The sequence below is a fragment of the Schistocerca nitens genome, chromosome 4 (genome assembly GCF_023898315.1).
Source record: "Schistocerca nitens isolate TAMUIC-IGC-003100 chromosome 4, iqSchNite1.1, whole genome shotgun sequence".
Classification (NCBI taxonomy): Eukaryota; Metazoa; Arthropoda; class Insecta; order Orthoptera; family Acrididae; genus Schistocerca; species Schistocerca nitens.
In genome coordinates this window covers 69,897,743-69,923,760 of record NC_064617.1, presented here as the reverse complement: position 1 = coordinate 69,923,760, position 26,018 = coordinate 69,897,743, and the positions used below count along the sequence as shown (strand labels likewise).

Genomic DNA, 26,018 nt, shown 5'->3' with positions numbered 1-26,018 from the left:
AGTTCTAGATATTTTGTTGTTTTTTTTTATTTGAAAGACAATTGTTTTATGATTACAAAGAAATCCTCCCTTTGGACTTATCTGTTTAAGTTCTTTTACTATAACATTCTGAACTTTCTTTGTAATTTACGTATTTTTTTTTTTTTCAAAAATGCCAATCCATAAAATTTTGATTTTTTTCTGTTGATTAGTACCATATAATTCTAAATTCCCTGAAAAGGAGAGCTTCCACTTTTAGTTTGAACAGGTTTTATAAACAATTGAAATTTTTGCCATATATAAAACCTGTTTTATTACTACATTATCACATAATAGGCCCATAAAAATCAAAACCGAGCCTTATTTAACATAATTTTAGTTTTGAAAGATGAGTAAGAGACTCATTTTTCAAGCATTTTAAATGGCTTCTAAATGTATGTGAAAGGTGCAAAGACTGGGAGACTCAAACGTTCATAACAGGTGGCAGGGACAAAGAAACCAGTGAAATTTTTTTAAGTGCTTTATCTGAAAACTACCTTGAGCAATTAAACAGAGAACTCATGGCGATAACACATTAGACCTTCTGGTGACAAACAGACCCGAACTATTTGAAACAGTTAACGCAGAACAGGGAATCAGCGATCATAAAGCGGTTACTGCATCGATGATTTCAGCCGTAAATAGAAATATTAAAAAAAGGTAGGAAGATTTTTCTCTTTAGCAAAAGTGACAAAAAGCAGATTACAGAGTACCTGACGGCTCAACACAAAAGTTTTGTCTCAAGTACAGATAGCGTTGAGGATCAGTGGACAAAGTTCAAAACCATCGTACAATATGTGTTAGATGAGTATGTGCCAAGCAAGATCGTAAGAGATGGAAAAGAGCCACCGTGGTACAACAACTGAGTTAGAAAACTGCTGCGGAAGCAAAGGGAACTTCACAGCAAACATAAACATAGCCAAAGCCTTGCAGACAAACAAAAATTACAAGAAGCGAAATGTAGTGTGAGGAGGGCTATGCGAGAGGCGTTCAATGAATTCGAAAATAAAGTTCTAGGTACTGACTTGGCAGAAAATCCTAAGAAATTTTGGTCTTATGTCAAAGTGGTAGGTGGATCAAAACAAAATGTCCAGACACTCTGTGACCAAAATGATACTGAAACAGAGGATGACAGACTAAAGGCCGAAATACTAAATGTCTTTTTCCAAAGCTGTTTCACAGAGGAAGACTGCACTGTAGTTCCTTCTCTAGATTGTCGCACAGATGACAAAATGGTAGATATCAAAATAGACGACAGAGGGATAGAGAAACAATTAAAATCACTCAAAAGAGGAAAGGCCGCTGGACCTGATGGGATACTAGTTCGATTTTACACAGAGTACGTGAAGGAACTTGCCTCCCTTCTTGCAGCGGTGTACTGTAGGTCTCTAGAAGAGCGTAGCATTCCAAAGGATTGGAAAAGGGCACAGGTCATCCCCGTTCTCAAGAAGGGACGTCGAACAGATGTGTAAAACTATAGACCTATATCTCTAACGTCGAGCAGTTGTAGAATTTTGGAACACGTATTATGTTTGAGTATAATGACTTTTCTGGAGACTAGAAATCTACTCTGTAGGAATCAGCATGGGTTTCAAAAAAGACGGTTGTGTGAAACCCAGCTCGCACTATTCGTCCACGAGACTCAGAGGGCCATAGACACAGGTTCACAGGTAGATGCCGTGTTTCTTGACTTCTGCAAGGCGTTCGATACAGTTCCCCACAGTTGTTTAATGAACATAATAAGGGCATATGGACTATCAGACCAATTGTGTGATTGGATTGAAGAGTTCCTAGATAACAGAACGCAGCATGTCATTCTCAATGGAGAGAAGTCTTCCGAAGTAAGAGTGATTTCAGGTGTGCCGCAGGGGAGTGTCATAGGACCGTTGCTATTCACAATATACATAAATGACCTTGTGGATGACATCGGAAGTTCACTGAGGCTTTTTGCAGATGATGCTGTGGTGTATCAATGGAAAATTGTACTGAAATGCAGGAGGATCTGCAGCAAATTGACGCATGGTGCAGGGACTGACAATTCAATCTCAATGTAGACAAGTGTAATGTGTTGTGAATACATAGAAAGATAGATCCCTTATCATTTAGCTACAAAATAGCAGGTCAGCAACTGGAAGCAGTTAATTCCATAAATTATCTGGGAGTACGCATTAGGAGTGATTTAAAATGGAATGATCGTATAAAGTTGATCGTCGGTGAAGCGAATGCCAGACTGAGATTCATTGGAAGAATCCTAAGGAAATGCAATCCAAAAACAAAGGAAGTAGGTTACAGTACGCTTGTTTGCCCACTGCTTGAATACTGCTCAGCAGTATGGGATCCATGCCAGATAGGGTTGATAGAAGAGATAGAGAAGATCCAACGGAGAGCAGCGCGCTTCGTTACAGGATCATTTAGTAATCGCAAAAGCGTTACGGAGATGATAGATAAACTCCAGTGGAAGACGCTGCGGGAGAGACGCTCAGTAGCTCGGTACGCACTTTTGTTAAAGTTTCGAGAACATACCTTCACCGAAGAGTCAAGCAGTATATTGCTCCCTCCTACGCATATCTCGCGAAGAGATCATGAGGATAAAATCAGAGAGATTAGAGCCCACACAGAAGGATACCGACAATCCTTCTTTCCACGAACAATACGAGACTGGAATAGAAGGGAGAACCGATAGAGGTACTCAGGGTACCGTCTGCCACACACCGTCAGGTGGCTTGCAGAGTATGGATGTAGATGTAGATGTAGACTTAAAGCTTTCAATTTATACAACTTCTGTGCATTCTGTTTTGTACTAAAATTAGCTAGTCAATGAACTAGAAATTTGTTCCACTGCTTCAGTATCTTCCTTTGATATAGAATGATGTCTTCCTGTTGAACCAATAGGAACTGGGGCACTTACAATCTTCAAAACATTGTGAACAGGAAGTTAACATTGATGGAGTTGTTGCCATCCTTCAGCTGGAAACCTAGCCTACATCCAGCAGCTGGTCCATGTGGTAGCATAAAGTTCACTACAGTTTTGTTTAACTCATAACTGGTGTCTATAATCTGTGCAATCCACCAGTCACAGTCATACACACGTGCCACAAACATCCCCCTTCTCAGGTTGTGAATCTGAATATTATCCTGCTGTTTCTGTGGTGTGGTCTGAACAAATGGAATTTCTTCTGTCTTGCTCTTTAAAGTGTGTGCTATATGAGTTCACCCATCACTTTGTCCAAAAATCTGTCTTCTGAATTCCTTTCACAGGAGCAGTTTGTTTGGACCAGTCTTCTTTTTTTCTGCTCACAGAATTCTTTGATTTCCTCTTTGGACAAAAGAATCAGGGCTGTGGAGGTGTAAGATTTCATGACTCTCGTAAAATCCTCAGCATTCTGAATCGCAACTGTATTTGGCCTGGAAAAATTATGTTTTGTAGCATGTTAGTTCAGCAGGCCTCCTACACCATCGCAGGGCCCCTTCCCATGACCAGTAGCACTGTACACCCAGTCAGTTGGCACAAGCGACTTACTCAATTCAAACAGCTGGTAATGATTTTTAAAATGACTGGGGGCACCATCAGAAAATAATGATGATCTTCTCTGCCCATGTTTGCCCATGAATTTTGCACAATTGCTAGCAAAGCATGTGCTGAGTCATATCCTGTGTCATCATTTATAACTGCAACACTTATAGTCTTGTTTTGAAAATATGTCACTCCTGTAAACATTGAAACCTAGTCATTGCTCGAATGATACCCTTGTACTTATTGTGGGAGAATTACAGACCAGTTCTCAGCAAAATCACAGTGAGGCACTAAACATAATTCTTCAGCCTGTAAACACCCTTTCACTTCTGCAATGTGTTGTTGTTGCAATTTCTTCAGATGCTGGTGTGTTACTGCTTTCAATTACCATTTACTAAGTTCATCAATGAAACCGTCAAAGGCAACAGTTGCCTTAATTAGTTTATTTTCCTCCCATGTCACAAATGTAATTTCTACAGTTATCTGCTACAACTTCCAGGCCAAGTGTCTGTAAGGACAGTCCTCCCTTTCCAGGGCACTCACCACATTCTTGAAACAAACAAGTCTCTCGCTTCACGTCACAGACTACTAATGCCTTCATACACCCAACCAAAGTGTAATATGTCATGTGCTCCAGTAAGTTCTTCAAAGTTACCACACAAAGTACAAAATTCGCACAGTACACAATAAACAGACATCTCTAGGTCAGTGTGGAACTACCCACTTAGGTCACAGTGCATAAAATTTTGATCTTTCAGTATGTGAAGTTGTATAGTTACTCTTATAAATTGCAAAAGTTTCTTTAATACTGCGAGTCATGTACCTCTTCATTTTCACAACTTTCTGATGTTCAACTGTTACAGTTATAGTGTCTTTTTTGTTGAAACTCAGGTGAGAACTGTCCCATTTATCTTCCCAACAAAATGACTGCACTATTTGAACTTGAGCTGCTTCTACAGGATGACCATAATAGGGATCTGGTCTTCCAAAGACTCCTTTCACAGATCTCAAATTTCTTGATTTGGTTGGTTGGTTGGTTGTTTTGGGGAAGGAGACCAGACAGCGAGGTCATCGGTCTCATCGGATTAGGGAAGGACAGGGAAGGAACTCCGCCGTGCCCTTTGAAAGGAACCATCCCGGCATTTGCCTGGAGCGATTTAGGGAAATCACGGAAAACCTAAATCAGGATGGCCGGACGCGGGATTGAACCGTCGTCCTCCCGAATGCGAGTCCAGTGTCTAACCACTGCGCCACCTCGCTCGGTTTCTTGATTTGTCTACCATGTATTTTGATACTGATGGAATGTTGTTCAAAGTCGTTTTCTTTGAAAATGTCTCTGGAATAATAGTTAAAACTTGCACCTTTTCACTGTAGTATGCACAGTATTCAACAGCTGAATTGATATTTGTGAAAAATTCCTGGCAAGAGGTGCAAGAGTGCTTTGGTTCATTTTCTTCGGAAGATGGAATTTCTACTTTGAAGACTGTGGTCAGTTTTGCTGTAGTGTATTCATCCATATCTTTCGTAATTTCTCTGCACTTTCTTGATGCATAGAGCTTATGACTCGACTTCACTGACCACAGTTTCTTAACAGGACTAATGCCTACTGCTGTAGTTGACTGATTCAGGATATTTAATTCTTCCTCTATTGATGCAAAATCTGCATCATCTGCACCATGGAAGGCTTCACTTTGTTCAGATACTATCATTGTTCTGATTCTTTCAAAACATATAGAACACAAAAAGTCATTACTGGAAACATCTTTACTTTGAAACAGAGTCTTCAAATGAGAACACTTATTCCCAACCTAAACAAAGTGATTTTTTGTCTTATATAGCACTCTTTTATGGATATGCAGATAGTCAGCGCTCACCACTCTTAGAAGACATTTCAAACAGTCCTTTTCACAAACACACTACAACTGTGTCAACTGGCTAATTCCTCACGAAAACACAGAACTCACTGGATGGTCTCAGATTTCTTAGAAGCCTCTTCAGTAAACAAATTAGCACTGAACAACTACAATACAGAAACCTACAATGAACAACCACGACAAAGAAACTGACAAGATACTACAACGAAGTGTAAGAAATATCTGCAACAATGAAAGTGAAAAGAAATAACAGCAGCAAAGAAAGTAATTGGATATAACTGCAACAAAGAAAGTGATAAGAAATAGCTGCACCAAAGACAATAGAAATAAATTTTAACAAAGAAATTAGTTAGAAACAACTTCAGTGAAGACATCCATTACGCTTGAAAGTAAAAAAAAAAAAAAAAAAAAAAAAATGATTTTTGAAAATAAAACCTGTCCAACTTAAAAGTGGAAGCTCTCCTTTTCAGAGAATATAGTACTACATGCTACTAATCAACAGAAAAAAATCTAACTTTTCTGGTACATAGCCGAGTGGAGGGTCTGAATCAGAGGCTGAGATGGTTCTGCGACCGTGTGGGCTGCAGATTCCTCGACTTGCGCCATAGGGTGGTGGGGTTTCGGGTTCCGCTGGATAGGTCAGGAGTCCACTACACGCAACAAGCGGCTACACGGGTAGCAGGGGTTGTGTGGCGTGGGCTGGGAGATTTTTAGGTTAGATGGCCTTGGGCAAGTACAGAAAGGGCAACAGCCTCAACGGGTGCGGGGCAAAGTCAGGACATGCGGGGACCAAGCAGCAATCGGTATTGTAATTGTCAACTGTTGAAGCTGCGTTGGTAAAGTACCGGAACTTCAAGCGCTGACAGAAAGCACCGAAGCTGAAATCGTTATAGGTACAGAAAGCTGGCTGAAGCCAGAGATAAATTCTGCCGAAATTTTTACAAAGGTACAGACGGTGTTTAGAAAGGATAGATTGCATGCAACCGGTGGTGGAGTGTTCGTCGCTGTTAGTAGTAGTTTATCCTGTAGCGAAGTAGAAGTGGATAGTTCCTGTGAATTATTATGGGTGGAGGTTACACTCAACAACCGAGCAAGGTTAATAATTGGCTCCTTTTACCGACCTCCCGACTCAGCAGCATTAGTGGCAGAACAACTGAGAGAAAATTTGGAATACATTTCACATAAATTTTCTCAGCATGTTATAGTCTTAGGTGGAGATTTCAATTTACCAGATATAGACTGGGACACTCAGATGTTTAGGACGGGTGGTAGGGACAGAGCATCGAGTGACATTATACTGAGTGCACTATCCGAAAATTACCTCGAGCAATTAAACAGAGAACCGAGTCGTGGAGATAACATCTTGGACCTACTGATAACAAACAGACCCGAACTTTTCGACTCGGTATGTGCAGAACAGGGAATCAGTGATCATAAGGCCGTTGCAGCATCCCTGAATATAGAAGTTAATAGGAATATAAAAAAAGGGAGGAAGGTTAATCTGTTTTGCAAGAGTAATAGAAGGCAGATTTCAGACTACCTAACAGATCAAAATGAAAATTTCTGTTCCGACACTGACAATGTTGAGTGTTTATGGAAAAAGTTCAAGGCAATCGTAAAATGCGTTTTAGAAAGGTACGTGCCAAGTAAAACTGTGAGGGATGGGAAAAACCCACCGTGGTACAACAACAAAGTTAGGAAACTACTGCGAAAGCAAAGAGAGCTTCACTCCAAGTTTAAACGCAGCCAAAACCTCTCAGACAAACAGAAGCTAAACGATGTCAAAGTTAGCGTAAGGAGGGCTATGCGTGAAGCGTTCAGTGAATTCGAAAGTAAAATTCTATGTACCGACTTGACAGAAAATCCTAGGAAGTTCTGGTCTTATGTTAAATCAGTAAGTGGCTCGAAACAGTATATCCAGACACTCCGGGATGATGATGGCATTGAAACAGAGGATGACACGTGTAAAGCTGAAATACTAAACACCTTTTTCCAAAGCTGTTTCACAGAGGAAGACCGCACTGCAGTTCCTTCTCTAAATCCTCGCACAAACGAAAAAATGGCTGACATCGAAATAAGGGTCCAAGGAATAGAAAAGCAACTGGAATCACTCAACAGAGGAAAGTCCACTGGACCTGACGAGATACCAATTAGATTCTACACAGAGTACGCGAAAGAACTTGCCCCCCTTCTAACAGCCGTGTACCGCAAGTCTCTAGAGGAACGGAGGGTTCCAAATGATTGGAAAAGAGCACAGGTAGTCCCAGTCTTCAAGAAGGGTCGTCGAGCAGATACGCAAAACTATAGACCTATATCTCTGACGTCGATCTGTTGTAGAATTTTAGAACATGTTTTTTGCTCAAGTATCATGTCGTTTTTGGAAACCCAGAATCTACTACGTAGGAATCAACATGGATTCCGGAAGCAGCGATCGTGTGAGACCCAACTCGCTTTATTTGTTCATGAGACCCAGAAAATATTAGATACAGGCTCCCAGGTGGATGCTATTTTTCTTGACTTCCAGAAGGTGTTCGATACAGTTCCGCACTGTCGCCTGATAAAGTAAGAGCCTACGGAATATCAGACCAGCTGTGTGGCTGGATTGAAGAGTTTTTAGCAAACAGAACACAGTATGTTGTTATCAATGGAGAGACGTCTACAGACGTTAAGGTAACCTCTGGCGTGCCACAGGGGAGTGTTATGGGACCATTGCTTTTCACAATATATATAAATGACCTAGTAGATAGTGTCGGAAGTTCCATGCGGCTTTTCGCGGATGATGCTGTAGTATACAGAGAAGTTGCAGCATTAGAAAATTGTAGCGAAATGCAGGAAGATCTGCAACGGATAGGCACTTGGTGCAGGGGGTGGCAACTGTCCCTTAACATAGACAAATGTAATGTATTGCGAATACACAGAAAGAAGGATCCTTTATTGTATGATTATATGATAGTGGAACAAACACTGGTAGCAGTTACTTCTGTAAAATATCTGGGAGTATGCGTGCGGAACGATTTGAAGTGGAATGATCATATAAAATTAATTGTTGCTAAGGTGGGTACCAGGTTGAGATTCATTGGTAGAGTGCTTAGAAAATGTAGTCCATCAACAAAGGAGGTGGCTTACAAAACACTCGTTCGACCTATACTTGAGTATTGCTCATCAGTGTGAGTGTGGGATCCGTACCAGATCGGGTTGACGGAGGAGGTAGAGAAGATCCAAAGAAGAGCGGCACGTTTCGTCACAGGGTTATTTGGTAACCGTGATAGCGTTACGCAGATGTTTAATAAACTCAAGTGGCAGACTCTGCAAGAGAGGCGCTCTGCATCGCGGTGTAGCTTGCTCGCCAGGTTTCGACAGGGTGCGTTTCTGGATGAGGTATCGAATATATTGCTTCCCTCTACTTATACATCCCATGGAGATAACGAATGTAAAATTAGAGAGATTAGAGCGCACACGGAGGCTTTCAGACAGTCGTTCTTCCCACGAACCATACGCGACTGGAACAGGAAAGGGAGGTAATGACAGTGGCACGTAAAGTGCCCTCCACCACACACCGTTGGGTGGCTTGCGGAGTATAAATTTAGATGTAGATGTAGATTGGCATTTTTAAAAAAAAAATGTCTGCAAATTATAAAAATAATCCCAAAGTTGACAGTAAAAGAACTTTGACAGATATGTCCAAATGCAGGATACCATTGTAATCATAAAGCAGTTATCTTTCAAATAAAAAATTCTAAGAAAATTGTTTCAGAGATACAGCATTTTAAAATTATTTCCAAAATTTGCATCTTCAAAATGGTGTTTGCAGTGTCATCTTTGGAGGCTTGTATCTCAGGACAGGAATTTTTTCAGAGAAAACAAAAAAATACATGTTTCTTACTTACTCCTGAATTTTAACATATGCTAAATTCAATAACATCCAAGACTATGAGGGTAAACCCCCCCCCCCCCCCCCCCACCTGAAGTGATATGGATTACGCCGAAACTATTTAGATTAGATTCATAACATGACACACTTCTAAGCAAACTTTATCTTGGGGGATGCCTCACTTTGACATAATATGACCACAGTTTGCTAATATGTAAATGACATAAAGTACTGCTCTGTAAATTCAAAGATTATTCTATATGCTGATGATACACGTATAGTGTGCAAGCATGTAAAGATTATGACCAATTACAAATGTTGTGCAACTGGATTACAAATATATAATTCACTACTTCAATGAAAGTAATATCAGTGTCAGCACCAAGAAAAAAGTAGTAATGCATTTTAACCCCACAAGGCTGACAGATTTTGAGATTCAGTTGTACATCAGAAATGATATTGCCATCAAAGAACATTATGTAAGATTCCTGAGAATAATCATGCAAGATTCGCTTCTGTGGGATATGCGTGTTCACTCTCTGGCAGGCAAACTGACTAAAAATATATTTGCAATAAACATGCTTAGCAAATACTGCAATGATACCCATGTACTATGAACTACTTATCATGTGTTGATATCATTTAGTGTAAACTATGGAAGAGAAGTAAGGGATGCCTCAACACAAGCAAACCTTAACAAGTTTTTAAAGTTACACAACAGGGCTGTAAGAATAATTTGCAGTGCAAAACCAAGAGACTCATGCCATATGCTGGGCTATTAACTGTTATATCGGTATATTTTTAAATCATTCTTGTTGGCCTGGATACTTAAATAAAATGTATACTCTGACCTGGACAAACAGACAAAAAAGATCGGTTTTATCTCATAAGCCATGGAACTGCACTTTATCCTGTGCAAGCATCTTCATCTCTCAGTAACTACTGCAACCTACATCCTTCTGAATCTGCTTAGTGTATTCGTCTCTTGGTTTCCCTCTATGATTTTTACCCTCCATGCTTCCCTCCAATACTACATTGGTGATCCCTTGATCCCTCGGAACGTTCCCTACCAAACGAGATCTTTTTCTATTGAAGTTGTGGTACAAATCCCGCTTCTCCCCAATTCTATTCAGTACCTCCTAATTAGTTACATGATCTACCCATATAATCTTCAGCATTCTGCTGTAGCACTACATTTCAAAGGCTTCTATTCTCTTCCAGTCGAAACAGTTTATCATCCATGTTTCACTTCCATACATGGCTACACTTCATACAAATACTTTCAGAAAAGACTTCCTGACACTTACATCTATTCTCAATGTTAACAAATTTCTCTTCTTCAGAAACGCTTTCCTTGCCATCACCATTCTACATTTTATATCCTCTCTACTTCAACCATCATCAGTTATTTTGCTGCCCAAATAGCAAAACTCATCTACTACTTTAAATGTCTCATTTCCTAACCTAATTCCCTCAGCATCGACTACATTCCATTATCTTCATTTTGCTTTTGTTGATGCTCATCTTGTATCCTCCTTTCAAGAAACTGACCATTCTGTTCAACTGAGTCCCTTCCAAGTGCTTTGCTGTCTCTGACACAATTACAATGTCATGGGCAATCCTCAAGGTTTTTATTTCTTCTCCCTGGATTTTAATTCCTACTCCAAATTTTTCTTTTGTTTCCTGTACTGCTTGCTCAATATACAGATTGAATAACGTCGAGGACAAGCTACAGCCCTGTATCACTCCCTTATCAACCACTACTACCCTTTTGTGCCCATCAACTCTTACAACTGCCATCTGGTTTCCATATGAATTGTAAATAGCCTTTCACTCCCTGTATTTTATCCCTGCCACCTTCAGAATTTGAAAGAGAGTATTCCAGACAACATTGTCAAAAGCTTTCACTAAGTTTACAAATGCTATAAACATATGTTTGCCTTTCATTAAGACTCAGTATTGCCTCGCTTGTTCCTGCATTTCTATGGAATCCAAACTGATCTTCCTCAAGGTCAGCTTCTACCAGTTTTTCATTTTGATTAGATTAGATTAGATTAGTTTTTCATTCCATAGATCCTTGCTGAGGAGATATTCGTGGATGTGGAACATGTCAATTTTTTTTTTTTTTTTTTTGCTGAAATAACAATACTAATAGTATGAATATATACAATACATCATTTGTTTGTATTAAAAAATTCGTCAATGGAGTAGAAGGAGTTTGCCACTAGTAAGTCTTGCAGGCTCCTTTTAAACTGATCTTTATTTGTAACTAAATTTTTTATGTTTACTGGCAAATTATTGAAGATGAGTGTTCCTGAGTAGTGGACCCCTTTTTGAACTAAAGTAAGTTCTTTTAAGTCCTTGTGCAGATCATTTTTGTTCCTGGTATTGTATGTATGAAATGAGCTGTTTGTTGGAAAAAGAGATATATTATTTAGGACAAATTTCATTAATGAGTAAATATACTGAGAGGCAGTAGTTAGTATACCCAGTTCTTTGAAGAGGTTTCTACAGGACCTCTGTGAATTTACTCCACAAATAATACGTATTACACACTTTTGGGCTCTGAAAACTTTTGTTTGACTTGAAGAGTTACCCCAAAATATTATACCATATGACATTATGGAATGAAAGTAGGCAAAGTATGCAAGCTTTTTAATTTTTATGTCGCCTATGTCTGCTAACACTCGAATTGCAAATACAGATTTGTTAAGGTGTTTCTGCAGTTCTTTGGTGTGCTCTTCCCAACTGAATTTATTATCAAGTTGTAATCCCAGGAATTTAAGACTGTCAACCTCTTCTATCTGCTCTTCTTCGTATTTTATGCATATGCTGGGTGGAAACCTCTTACAGGTTCTGAATTGCATATAGTGAGTCTTTTTGAAGTTTAATGTCAGTGAGTTGGCTTTAAACCATTTATTAATATCCATGAAAATATCATTAGCAGATCTTTCTATAACTACACTTGACATACTATTTATTGAAATACTTGTGTCATCTGCAAACAAAATGAACTCTGCTTCTGGCAGTGTAACTGATGAGAGATCATTAATGTACACAAGAAAAATCAATGGCCCTAAGATGGATCCGTGTGGGACACCACATGTAATTTCTTCCCATTCTGATGATGACTGATGACTTAATTCATTAGTTCCTTGCACTGACACCCTTTGTTTCCTGTTAGTGAGGTATGACTTGAACCATTTTGCAGCACTGCCCGTGACACCATAGAATTCTAATTTACTTAAAAGGATGTTGTGGTTCACACAATCAAATGCCTTTGACAAATCACAGCAAATACCTGCTGCTTGTAATTTGTTATTTAATGAATTAAGTACATTTTACACTGTAGGTGTAAATAGCCTTCTCGATATCAGAACCCTTCAGAAATCCAAACTGTGTTCTTTATAATATGTTATTTGTGGTCAGATGGTTGAGCAGCTGCCTGCACATTACTTTTTCTAAAATTTTTGAGAATGCTGGCAAAAGTGAAATTGGTCTGTAGTTTGATGGTATCTCTTTATCCCCTTTCTTGAATAGAGGCTTAACATCTGCATATTTTAGCCAGTCAGGAAATGTCCCAGTTATAATTGACTGGTTACACAAGTAACTTAGAATTGTACTAAACTCACAAGAACTTGCCTTAATTAACTTTGTTGATATTTCATCGTACCCACTAGAATGTTCTTTTTAAAGATTTTATTTCTTTTGGTGAAGTGAGTGATATATTCATGTACTTGAAGCTATTTGTGAAGGCTAGTTTCAGATATTCAAGGGCATTATTTACTGATCCTGAAAGTCCCATTCTATCAGTAACGGATATAAAGTACTTGTTAAATAGATTTGCCACACTATGTCCATCAGTTACTAATGTGTCATCTACCCTTAGTGCTATTTGCTCCTGTTCCTTTCTGGTTCTACCAGTCTGCTCTTTCACTATATCCCATATTGTTTTTATTTTGTTCCCTGACATTGCTACCTTCTTCTCGTAGTGCATTTGTTTAGACGTCTGAATTACTTTTTTCAATGTTTTACAGTATTCCTTGTATTTCGCTAAATCATCAGCATTGGAGCTATTCTTGGTAGACAGATACATTTTCCTTTTTGTCTTACAGGAAATCTTTATTCCTTGTGTAATCCATGGTTTTATTATAGACTTCTGTTTAATTTGAGTAACTTTTAGAGGAAAACAGTTTTCAAATATGGTACTGACATTGTTCATGAATGTGTTATATTTTTCATTCATGTCATGAGCACTATTAACATCTTTCCAGTTCATATCTTTGAGCAGTTTTCTAAAACACTCAATTTTTGTTTGATTGACTACTCTCCTGTACTCAGATTTAGCAGTCTAGATAATCTGCTTAGAATTTACATCTAAAACAAGGAGCTGCATGTCATGATCCGATAGTCCATTTATAACAGATTTTATGATATGATTTTGTTCCTTTGATTTGTCTATAAAAATGTTATCAATGGCTGTCCTTGAGAATTTAGTGATCCTAGTTGGAAAGTTTACAGTGTGAGTTAGATTGAAAGAGAACATTACTAACTGCAGTGAATGTTTACTGGAAGATTGCATTAGAAAATCTGTATTAAAGTCACCAGCAATCAAAATTTATTTGTTTCTTCCTGTTAAATAACCCAAAAGAGCTTCTAGATGATCTAAGAATAGATTATAATTTCCTGCAGGTGCTTGGTAAATAGTTATTATTATATAGGATGTGTTATGGAACTCTACTTCTGTTGCACATGCTTCTAGATGCTACTCTAAACAGAATTTATTAATGTCAATGTTCTTGAATTTATGGCAGTTTTTGATAAATGTGGCAACTCCTCCTCCATCCATATCTACTCTGCAGAAGTAGGAAGCTAGCTTAAATCCTGAAATGTCTAACATATCTATATCAGTGGTCACTTGATGTTCAGAGAGGCAGATTATGTCAATTTGGTTAGATGAATTCATTTCATCGATACAAATGAGTAGTTTATCAACTTTATTTCTAAGTCCCGGAATGTTCTGGTGTAATAAAGATAACTGATACTGCATACTAATTGGATTGTAACTGCTTTGGCGAAGATGAACTGGCAGTTTCTGATTACTTTCTGTTAAACATTGTTTAAATGGAGGCTGTATGATAAAATCTGACTCCTGTTCATCTGTTTTCTCAAACTGAGTGTGTCTGCCAATCTCTCTTAAAACTCGTTTTCTTTCCCCCTTCCCTATCCTAAAAAAGACATCCCTCTGACACCTGTGACCACTGGTATTTTACCACTTGTGCCAGTGTCCCCCCCTAAGTTTTCTGCAATCAACCCAGACAGTTTTCCCTTCCCTTTCCTATCGATAGCATCCACAGGAATCAAACCAATATGGGACCCTATATCCGTCCTAAGCAGCCACTCCAACTCCAAGTTCACCCTCCCTATGGAAGAGTTTGTCTGTAAAGAGCTTGTGTTAATATTTTGCAACCATGACTTATTAAACTGATAGTTCGGTAATTTTCACACCTGTCAGCTCCTGCTTTCTTTGGGATTGGAATTATTAAATTCTTCTTGAAGTCTGAGGGTATTTTGCATGTCTCATACATCTTGCTCACCAAATAGAAGAGTTTTGTCATGGGTGGCTCTCCCAAGGCTTTCGGTAGTGCTTAGTAATGGAATGTTATCTACTCCCGGGGCCTTGATTTGACTTAGGTCTTTCAGTGCTCTCTCAAGTTCTTCACACAGTATCATATCTCCCATCTCATCTTCACCTACATGCTCTTCCATTTCTATAATATTTCTATAATATCCATTTCTATAATAATATAATATTACATCATCCTTGTATAGACCCTCTATGTACTCCTTCTCTTTGCTTTGTACTGGTTTTCCATCTGAGCTCTTGATATTCATATTCTTTTCTCCAAAGGTCTTTTTAGTTTTCATGTAGGTGGCATCTATCTAAGCCCTAGTGATATATGCTTCTACATTCTTACATATGTCCTCTATCCATTCTTACTTACAAAGCCATTTTGTATTTTCTGCCTAGCTCATTTTTGTGATGTTTGTATTCCTTTTTGCCTGCTTCATTTACTGCATAACTATGTAATCTAAACTAAATCTTAGTTGCTAAGGTGAGATGCTTTCTACCTTCAAATGAAGCCTTACACAGAAGTAAACTAGCTTACCATCCACTGCTTTGCTTGCATACACTGTATGGCCTGCAGAGATTTTTTTATGTTTTTATTTAATAGAATTTTTATGCTGTTCACAATTGCAACACTTACTAAGTGTATCACTAACTAACAACATATAAGCATTGTCTTTTCCAAATGTTATTCTTGCAGCTGTAGTCCAAAGTTTTTGTTAATCATGCCTTTTGTATTCTTTGTATTCCATAACAATTTTCATCCCCTTTTTTATATCTAACCAAGTAGTGAAATACTAATTTTGATAAATTTAGCTTTAAAACTTTTTTAATGTAATGAAAAATTTTCTTAAAAATTTCTCATCCACTATTTCACTCCCTTAGTAGATGAATTCCCAGAAACACCAGTTGTCATAGATGTAGCCTTAAAAATCCTTTCATAGTTCTTTCATAATTATTTATTTTCAAAAAAACTTTCATGCACTGTTTTACCCTCTTAGTGGCTGAATTTAGAAAAATGCTGAAAATGTATTTTTTAATTTTGTAACTGAAAAACCAAGTACCAGTTTTCGTAGTTCAAGCTTCAAAATTCCCTGAAGAGAGACATACTTACAAGAAGCCCCTCATCCCGTTTCAGCCTCTTAGGAGCGGTATTTTGGACAATCCCTTCTCAAATGATGCATGCATTATAAGATCCACACCCTCCCTAAACTTCAAGTTTCTATTCTTAGTGGTTTTGTCTGGGTGATAGTGATTCAGTCAAACAGTCTGACCCTATTTCATCCCCTTATGGGTTGAATTCCCAAAGACAATGAAACACACATTCTTTCATCTCTAACCAAGAAGTCAGACACAGATTTTCAAAGATATAACTTTAAAAATGATTTCACAATGAAATATTCTTATAAAACATTTCACCTTCTATTTCGCCCCCCCCCCCCCCCCCCTGCCTCCCCCCGTCCCTTAGGAGTTGAATTTCCAAGACCAGTGACATGCATTTGTTTTATTTCTAACAGAGAAGCGAAATACAAATTTTCATAGATTTAGCTTAAAAAATGCTTGCACAATAAAATATTTCTATTAAAACCTTCATCTCCCATTTTGCCCCGTAGGGGTTGAATATCCAAAAACAGTGAACAAGGTATTTTTTTATTTCTAACTGAGAAGCCAAATTTAAATTTTCATAGATTTACCTTTTAAAAATGCTTTCATAATAAGATATTTTCATAAAAAATCTCATTCCCGATTTCACACCCTTAGGGATTCAATTTCTAAAAACACTGAAAGACATATTTTTTTTTTAAATTTGTAACTGAGAAGTCAAATAACAATGTCCATAGATGTATCTTTAAAAATACATTAGAGTTCTTTAAGAATGGTATATTTTCAAAAAAAAGCTGTCACTTGCTATTTCCTTCCAAAGGGTTAAATTTCCAGAAATGCTGAAACATGTATTTCTTTATTTCTGAATGAGAAACCAAATACCATTTTTGTAAGTCTAGCTTCAAAATTGGCTTAATAGTGACTTTTCAAAAAAATTCTTCACCCCCTTATTGTTGGAATTCCAAAAAATCACTTCTTAAACAATGGCTACAGTATAAGCCCCCCATGAACCATGGACCTTGCCGTTGGTGGGGAGGCTTGCGTGCCTCAATGATACAGATATCCCTACCGTAGGTGCAACCACAATGGACGGGTATCTGTTGAGAGGCCAGACAAATGTGTGGTTCCTGAAGAGGGGCAGCAGCCTTTTCAGTAGTTGCAGGGGCAACAGTCTGGATGATTGACTGATCTGGCCTTGTAACACTAACCAAAATGGCCTTGCTGTTCTCGTACTACAAACAGCTGAAAGCAAGGGGAACTACAGCCGTAATTTTTCCCGAGGGCATGCAGCTTTACTGTATGATTAACTGATGATGGCATCCTCTTGGGTAAAATATTCCGCAGGTAAAATAGTCCTCCATTCGGATCTCCAGGCGGGGACTACTCAAGAGGACTTTGTTATCAGGAGAAAGAAAACAGGCGTTCTACGGATCGGAGCGTGGAATGTCAGATCCCTTAATCGGGTAGGTAGGTTAGAAAATTTAAAAAAGGAAATGGATAGGTTAAAGTTAGGTATAGTGGGAATTAGTGAAGTTCGGTGGCAGGAGGAACAAGGCTTCTGGTCAGGTGAATACAGGGTTATAAATACAAAATCAAATAGGGGTAATGCAGGAGTAGGTTTAGTAATGAATAATAGGTGTACGGGTAACCTACTACAAACAGCATAGTGAACGCATTATTGTGGCCAAGATAGACACGAAGTCCACGCCTACTACAGTAGTACAAGTTTATATGCCAACTAGCTCTGCAGATGACAAAGAAATTATGAAATGTATGATGAAATAAAAGAAATTATTCAGGTAGTGAAGGGAGACGAAAATTTATAGTCATGGGTGACTGGAATTTGGTAGTAGGAAAAGGGAGAGAAGGAAATGTAGTAGGTGAATATGGATTGGGGGTAAGAAATGAAAGAGGAAGCCGCCTGGTAGAATTTTGCATAGAGTATAACTTAATCATAGATAATACTTGGTTTAAGAATCATGAAAGACGGTTGTATACATGGAAGAACCCTGGAGATACTAAAAGGTATCAGATAGATTATATAATGGTAAGACAGAGATTCAGGAACCAGGTTGTAAAATGTAAGACATTTCCAGGGGCAGATGTGGACTCTGACCACAATCTATTGGTTATGAACTGTAGATTAAAACTGAAGAAACTGCAAAAAGGTGGGAATTTAAGGAGATGGGACCTGGATAAACTGATTAAACCAGAGGTTGTACAGAGTTTCAGGGAGAGCATAAGGGAACAATTGACAGGAATGAGGGAAAGAAATACAGTACAAGAAGAATGGGTAGCTCTGAGGGATGAAGTAGTGAAGGCAGCAGAGGATCTAGTAGGTAAAAACACGAGGGCTAGTAGAAACCCTTGGGTAACAGAAGAAATATTGAATTTAATTGATGAAAGGAGAAAATATACAAATACAGTAAATGAAGCAGGCCACAAGGAGTACAAACGTCTCAAAAATGATATCGACAGGAAGTGCAAAATGGCTAAGCAGGGATGGCTAGAGGACAAATGTAAGGATGTTGAGGCTTATCTTACTAGGGGTAAGACAGATACTGCCGACAGGAAAGTTAAAGATACCTTTGGAGAAAAGAGAGCCACTTGTATGAATATGGAAACCCAGTTCTGAGCAAAGAAGGGAAAGCAGAAAGTTGGAAGGAGTATACAGAGGGTCTATACAAGGGCGATGTACTTGAGGACAATATAATGGAAACATAAGAGGATGTAAATGAAGATGAAATGGGAGATATGATACTGCGTGAAGAGTTTGCCAGAGCACTGAAAGACCTGAGTCGAAACAAAGGCCCTGGAGTAGACAACATTCCATTAGAACTACTGATGGCCTTGGGAGAGCCAGTCCTGACAAAACTCTAGCATCTGGTGAGAAAGATGTATGAGACAGGCGAAATACCCTCAGACTTCAAGAAGAATATAATAATTCAAATCCCAAAGAAAGCAGGTGTTGACAGACATGAAAATTACCGAACTATCAGTTTAATAAGTCACAGCTGCAAAATACTAACGCAAATTCTTTACAGACAAATGGAAAAACTGATAGAAGCCGACCTCGGGGAAGATCAGTTTGATTCCGTAGAAATGTTGGAACATGTGAGGCAATACTGACCCTACGACTTATCTTAGAAGAAAGATTAAGGAAAGGCAAATGTACGTTTCTAGCATTTGTAGACTTAGAGAAAGCTTTTGACAATGTTGATTACAATACTCTCTTTCAAATTCTAAAGGTGGCAGGGGTAAAATACAGAGAGCGAAAGGCTATTTACAATTTGTACAGAAACCAGATGGCAGTTATAAGAGTCGAGGGGTGTGAAAGGGAAGCAGTGGTTGGGAAGGGAGTGAGACAGGGTTGTAGCCTATCCCCGATGTTATTCAATCTGTATATTGAGCAAGCAATAAAGGAAACAAAAGAAAAGTTCGGAGTAGGTATTAAAATCCATGGAGGAGAAATAAAAATTTTGAGGTTCGCCGATGACATTGTAATTCTGTCAGAGACAGTAAAGGTCTTGGAAGAGCAGTTGAACGGAATGGACAGTGTCTTGAAAGGAGGGTATAAGATGAACATCAACAAAAGCAAAACGAGGATAATGAAATGTAGTCGAATTAAGTCAGGTGATGCTGAGGGAATTAGATTAGGAAATGAGACACTTAAAGTAGTAAAGGAGTTTTGCTATTTGGGGAGCAAACTAACTGACGATGGTCGAAGAAGAGGGGATATAAAATGTAGACTGGCAATGGCAAGGAAAGTGTTTCTGAAGAAGAGAAATTTGTTAACATCGAGTGTTGATTTAAGTGTCAGGAAGTCGTTTCTGAAAGTATTTGTATGGAGTGTAACCATGTATGGAAGTGAAACGTGGACGATAAATAGCTTAGACAAGAAGAGAATAGAAGCTTTCGAAATGTGGTGCTACAGAAGAATGCTGAAGATTAGATGGGTTGATCACATAACTAATAAGGAGGTATTGAATAGAATTGGGGAGAAGAGGAGCTTGTGGCACAACTTGTCTAGAAGAAGGGATTGGTTGGTAGGACATGTTCTGAGACATCGAGGGATCACCAATTTAGTATTGGAGGGCAGCTTGGAGGGTAAAAATCGTAGAGGGAGACCAAGAGATGAATACACTAAGCAGATTCAGAAGGATTTAGGCTGCAGTAGGTACTGGGAGATGAAGAAGCTTGCACAGGATAGAGTAGCATGGAGAGCTGCATCAAACCAGTCTCAGGACTGAAGACCACAACAACAACAACAACAACAGTATAAGATCCACCCTTAACAGTTTGGGCTGGGTGATGAGTCACTCAGGCAGCCAGTCAGTCACTCATTCAATCAGGACATTGCCTTTTATAAGTAGAGATTACTTGTAAATCTCTCTTCTCAAATCACAGTTTGTTGTAAAGAAATATGCATCCTCTTGTCATGAACTAATGAATTCCTAAAAAATGATCCTTGTATCACTTGATGTTGCCTACAGTTATTATGTATTAATAATATTCTCCTTATCTGCATTTAATACTAATCTCTCTTATAACAAATTTATTGGGTGTGAAGCAAGTATATCAGTAACAGGCAGGAAACTGTCATCATTCTCAAAGTGAAAAATTTTATAAGGGGTGATTCTGTGTTGGCAATGTTATTTAAATCTTTCCCTGATTACAAGGTAGCATCAGAATTGCAGCTGCATACAGGATATGGCATAATTTCTTTTGAACAGCACCAATGTGTACAGCTTTTATTCATCCACAATCAAACAACCACAGAACACAGTTAAAAGTCCACGACACCTGAATGAGCTGGGTCAGAGTGAGTGAACAAACTTGACAATGGAAGAATATTACCAGAAAGTCCATAGGCAATAGCAGAGTCATTATCAGCACAGCAACTAATAGTCCCTATAGCAATGATAGTACAATCCAGTAGAGAAGCCAGGTTTCCAGTAGTGCACCACAAGGACGCCTTTATGGCATTGTGCCCTTCGCTGGTGAGACCAGGTGATTCGCTGGGATTGCCACCTATCCTGAGTTGCCATGCACCACAACCTCTTTTCCCTAATAATGTTCGTCTCTTCTGTGGTGAAAACCAGTCGCATTATCCAGATGAAATTCAAGAATTGTCTTGCTGAAAAGAAGTCCATTTCCTGTCTCAAGATACACAGGGTTGAACAATCCTACAAGGTCAAGGGAACAATATGTCTGTCCTATGGGGCATTTGTTGTGTGTTTGTTGAGATCCTGCACAGCAATCAATGTGGCCCTTCTGAACCCACTGATTCGATATCTGTGTGATGGATGTGGGGCTTCTGGTCAGTATGAGCAGCACTACTGCAGAATGATTAACTGCAGCCTCAGTAGGCCACAATCCTGCAACTGTCCAATTCTGACATTTCTTTGTAGATGTTTCTCCTTACATGAAACATAATACTGTCTTGTCAGAAACATCCAATACTCAACAATGTAGGAAAACATAGATTGCTACTTACCATAAAGAAACATGTCAAGTTGCAAATAAACACAACTAAAAGACACTTACAATAACTTTCAGCCACATCCTTCATCAGTAAACACACACACACACACACACACACACACACACACACACACACACAAACAAAAAGTAAGCACACCTCATTCATGCATGACTGCCAACTTCAGCACATCGGGCTGGAATGTAACATCACGTGGGATGCAAGCAGCAATCTGGAGGGGGTGGGGAAGTGGAATGGTAAGGGGGAGGGGAAGGGGTAGTAGTGTACAGGTGGGTAGAGAGACAAACACCATCTGGTGGAGTGTGCAGGAACTAGACTGCCAACAGGTGCAGCGTCAGGAGGTTGTGGGACAGGAAGCTGGGGGAAAAAGGAACAAAAAAGGAGAGGAATGGGAAAAGACTGGTGGATGCATTGGCAGAGGGCAATAAATATACATGATGGGAGACAAGAATGGGGAGGAGATGATAGGACAGAGGGGGTGGAAAGTGTCGGGTGGAGGGTGTGGGGACAGTATGTCACCGTAGGTTGGGGCCGGGATAATTATGGGAGCAGAGAATGTGTTGTAAGGTAGATCCCATCTGTGCAGCTCAGAAAAGCTGGTGATGGAGGGAAGGATCCATGTGGCTAAGATAGTGAAGCAGCCATTGAAATCAGGTGTGTTATTTTTAGCTACATGTTGTGCCACAGGGTGGTCTACTTTCCTCTTAGCCACAGTTTGGCTGTGGCCATCCATCCTGGTGGACGGCTGGTTGGTAGTCATACCAATACAAAAAGCTGTGCAATGGCAGCAGAGCCGGTAAGTGACATGGCTGCTTTTACTGGTGGCCTGGCCAGCTATGGGGTTGGAATAGGAAGTGCTGGGTGGGTGGATTGGGCAGATTTAGCACCCGTTTCTTCCACAGGGATGGACTAGGATAGTGTGGAGGTTGGGTGAGAAGTATCTCAGGTATGATGTACCTAATTTTAGGGCACAATGATAGGTAATCAAAGCTCTGATGAAGGATATGGTTCAGTTGTTCCAGTCCAGGGTGGTACTGGGTGACAAAGGGGACACTCCTTTTGCGGCTGGTTTTTGGGGGTGGTGGGAGAACTGGGGATTGTGAGGGGAAATGGCAGAGGAGATCTGTTTGCAGACTAGGTCTGGGGGATGGTTGTCTGTGAAGACATTGGTGAGACCCTCAGCATATTTAGCAAGGGCGTTTTTGTCACTGCAGAAATGCCGTCCCTGGGAAGCCAGGCTACACAGGAGGAATTTTTTGGTGTGAAAGGGATGACAGCTGTCAAAAGGCAGGTAGGTTTAATGCGGACAGATGTGTGGATGGAGCCATCAGAGAGAAGAGGTCAACATGTAGGAAGGTGGCATGCTGTGTTGAGGAGGACCATGTGAAGCAAATGGGAGAGAAGGGGTTGTGAAGGAACAAAGATAGGGTGTCTTGGCACTCACTCCAGAGCCTAGGGGTTTGGTGTTTTGGGAGGCTAGGAAGGTCTCCTCTAGATGGCCCATAAAAAGTTTGGCAATCGAGGGTGCCATGCATGTGCCCATGGCTGTGTCACAGATTTGTTTATGTACCTTCCCTTCAAATGAGAAATAGTTATGGGTTAGGATATAGTTAGTAAGGTGTATGAGGAATGAGGTAGTTGATTTGGAGTCATTAGACATTGGGAAAGATAGTGTTCAATAGTGGTAAGACCATGCGCATGAGGGATGTTGGTGTGGTGAACAGTCGCCAGAGAGAATTAGGGTTATTTATGTTTAGTGTTATTAGCAGGCCTGGTATAAGGGGCATGAACAGAGTCAGATGTTGAGTGATCACCGTGATGGACACCAAGATACTGCATACTAGTGCGAGTCAGATTATCAGCACCTGACAGAAAGGGGCTTCATTGTGTGTCCGCCTTTGTCCAGCTGAATGAACTGTGCAATATCTAGACTTGTATGTGACAGTGACCAATGTTGGACTGCACAGGAAATGTGGGGGCAGACATACTTATTGTCAAGATTCCAGTTGACCATCACAGTGGAGGGTCACTGTACTGTGCACCATGCATGTCATAACCCCTTTACATCTGCACCTGCCATCCAAGAACAAGTAATTGATTCCCTACAATGTCATGGTCACAGACTATTAGCACTCCGACTAGGGAAGCACTGTTTCATGTGTAGGCTGCTGTAAGTACCACAACACAAATGACTGCATTTGGAATGGTGTCATGACCAGGAAGCTTGAACTGCTGATGAATTGTGTTGCATTGTGTTCAGCGAAGTACTATGGTTCTGCTCTACCCCAGATGACCCTCATCAGCAAGTATAATGGCCACCTGAGGGGAGGTCCAATTCTTCCAGTGTTTCGGAGAGGCAGAGTGGTGTTATTCCTGGCTTTATGGTGTGAAGAGCCGCCACTGGGTATGACTTCAGGTCATGGCTAGTAGTGACTGAGAGAACACTGACAGCACAATGGTACATCATGGACAGCCTGTGTCCTCATGTGTTACCTTTTCTGAGACAGTATTGTGGCAGCATTTTTCAGCAGGACAATGCATGTCACACAGGTCCGTGTGTCTGTGAAGTGTATGTGTGATGTCGAGGTACTCCCACACTCAGCAAGATCCCCAGATCTGGCCCCTACAGATCATGTGTGGGGTCAGCTTGGAGTCTATCCAGGTTATCAAGGATCGGTCACAACAGATGTGGGCCAGCTTGCTCCGGGAGAATATACAATGGCTTTCTGACACCCTTTCCAACTGAATTACTACATGCATCCAGGCCAGGTTGTGTGCAGCGTCACACCAATAAACAGGCTCATGCTACCACATTCTTTACAAATCTGACTCAGTTTTGTAATCATAGAAATAACATCACACACCCTCTCAAACCATGAAGTTTTATTTTGTTTCCTCCACCCCTTCTGAGTGCTTAATTTTTTCATCAGGCATTGTACATACATTTAGTAATTAAAATCTTTGATAATATTCATTTGTATGTTGTATTTAATTTTTTGCCTGTTTGCTACTTCTGAATGAAAACCACTTGTATTTCAGTTCCTTTGTTCAATAAGTTGGCTCCAGATTGTGAGCCACGCTATCCAGAAGAAGAGGGTTTATATGTGGGTTCACAGTTACGTGTTCCAAGCCATCTCAGAAACCTCATGGAGCAACGCATACTAGCTGCAGGAGGAAGGTCTGTATATCAACATCTTACTTGACACATGTCAAATCATGTCAGGGTAATGCATAATGCAGGTGTACAGTTACTGATCACCAGATGCTGCGCCTGTGTACTGGTTTAATTGATGGTGTTGTGACTTGCCGATCTTTCAAAGTGCTGCCGCACAGTTATGCGTGTGCTCTACATGCAGCGCTGTCTGCCAGCCATGCAGCAGCCGTGCCACCTAAGCGGCCAGCCAGCCAGCCAGTGGCCGCTAGACTTGGACTCAGTGTGGATTTGACTGTTACAGTGTAAACATGTCTTACTTTGTTTACTTAATCTGTGACTTACATGTATTGTGTCGTCCTAGAAATATATTTGTTCAACTTGACGTTAAAACAATTGGCGACGAGGTAGTGATTTTTTTTTTTTTTTCATCGTTGACCCACAGGTTTCTATGGCAACTTTAGAGCAACTATTGCAAGGTCTCGTTGAACAGCAAATGCTTGTCACATCTGCGATTCATGATTTCGTCGCGGCATCCAATGCGGGGCATCTCTCGTCGTTGTCTCTACCTCCTTTTCCTCCTTACGACGAGACGGTGGAAGAATGGTCTGATTACGAAAAACGTCTTCGACAGCAGTTCTTGGCATTTCATGTCGCGGATGACCAAACAAAGTCTCTGTTCCTTTCATGGATTTCACCTCAACTGTATCGGTTGTTGTCGCAATTGGCTCCCTTGAAAGATCCTGCGTCTTTGTCCTTTGCTGAAATGTGCTTACTTCTGTCTGTATATTTTCAAAAGCAAACGCATGTGGTAGCCTCTCATGTTGCCTTTTATCGTTGTCGAAAACAACCAAATCAATCCTATTGCGCTTGGGCTGCTGAACTACACGGCCTCAGTCGAAAGTGTCAATTTGTTACTGACATTCACAAAGAATCTGACATCTATTCCATGGTACGGGATGCTATTATCCGGTCAGTGCCCGACAAAGAAGTTAGGCAACGTGCCCTTCAGTTGGCAAATACGACTCTAGATGAAGTCCTATCCATCGCTCAGTCTTTTGAAATTTCTCGCATGACTGGAGCACAAATAGAGGCATGGGGTGATGTCGGGGAAGTACAACCTCTGTGCGCTGTTGACAAAGCGTGCGGCGTGTCCCCATTGGCCGACGTGGCCGCAGTATGCTCCCAAGCGCAGCCTTGGCCTAACCATAAACAAACCTCTAAGAAACTGCTGCAAAACCCACGGCAACTTCCTTCATGTCCACGGTGTTTTACGAAACATTCATGGGAGGATTGTCTCCAACGTTGGGCTGTGTGTTACAAATGCAAAAAGAAGGGTCATGTGTCATCCGTT

At 40.0% G+C, this 26,018-nt stretch overlaps 1 protein-coding gene across 1 annotated transcript in view; it reads left to right on the top strand.

Moving 5' to 3' along the window:
- LOC126251758 (coiled-coil and C2 domain-containing protein 2A) overlaps positions 1-26,018 on the top strand; it is a 606,935-nt gene that overhangs the window by 254,163 nt on the left and 326,754 nt on the right. Inside the window, exon 8 of the mRNA XM_049952374.1 lies at positions 24,553-24,691. Coding sequence (XP_049808331.1) covers positions 24,553-24,691 — 139 coding nt within the window. The remainder of the gene's footprint in view (positions 1-24,552; positions 24,692-26,018) is intronic.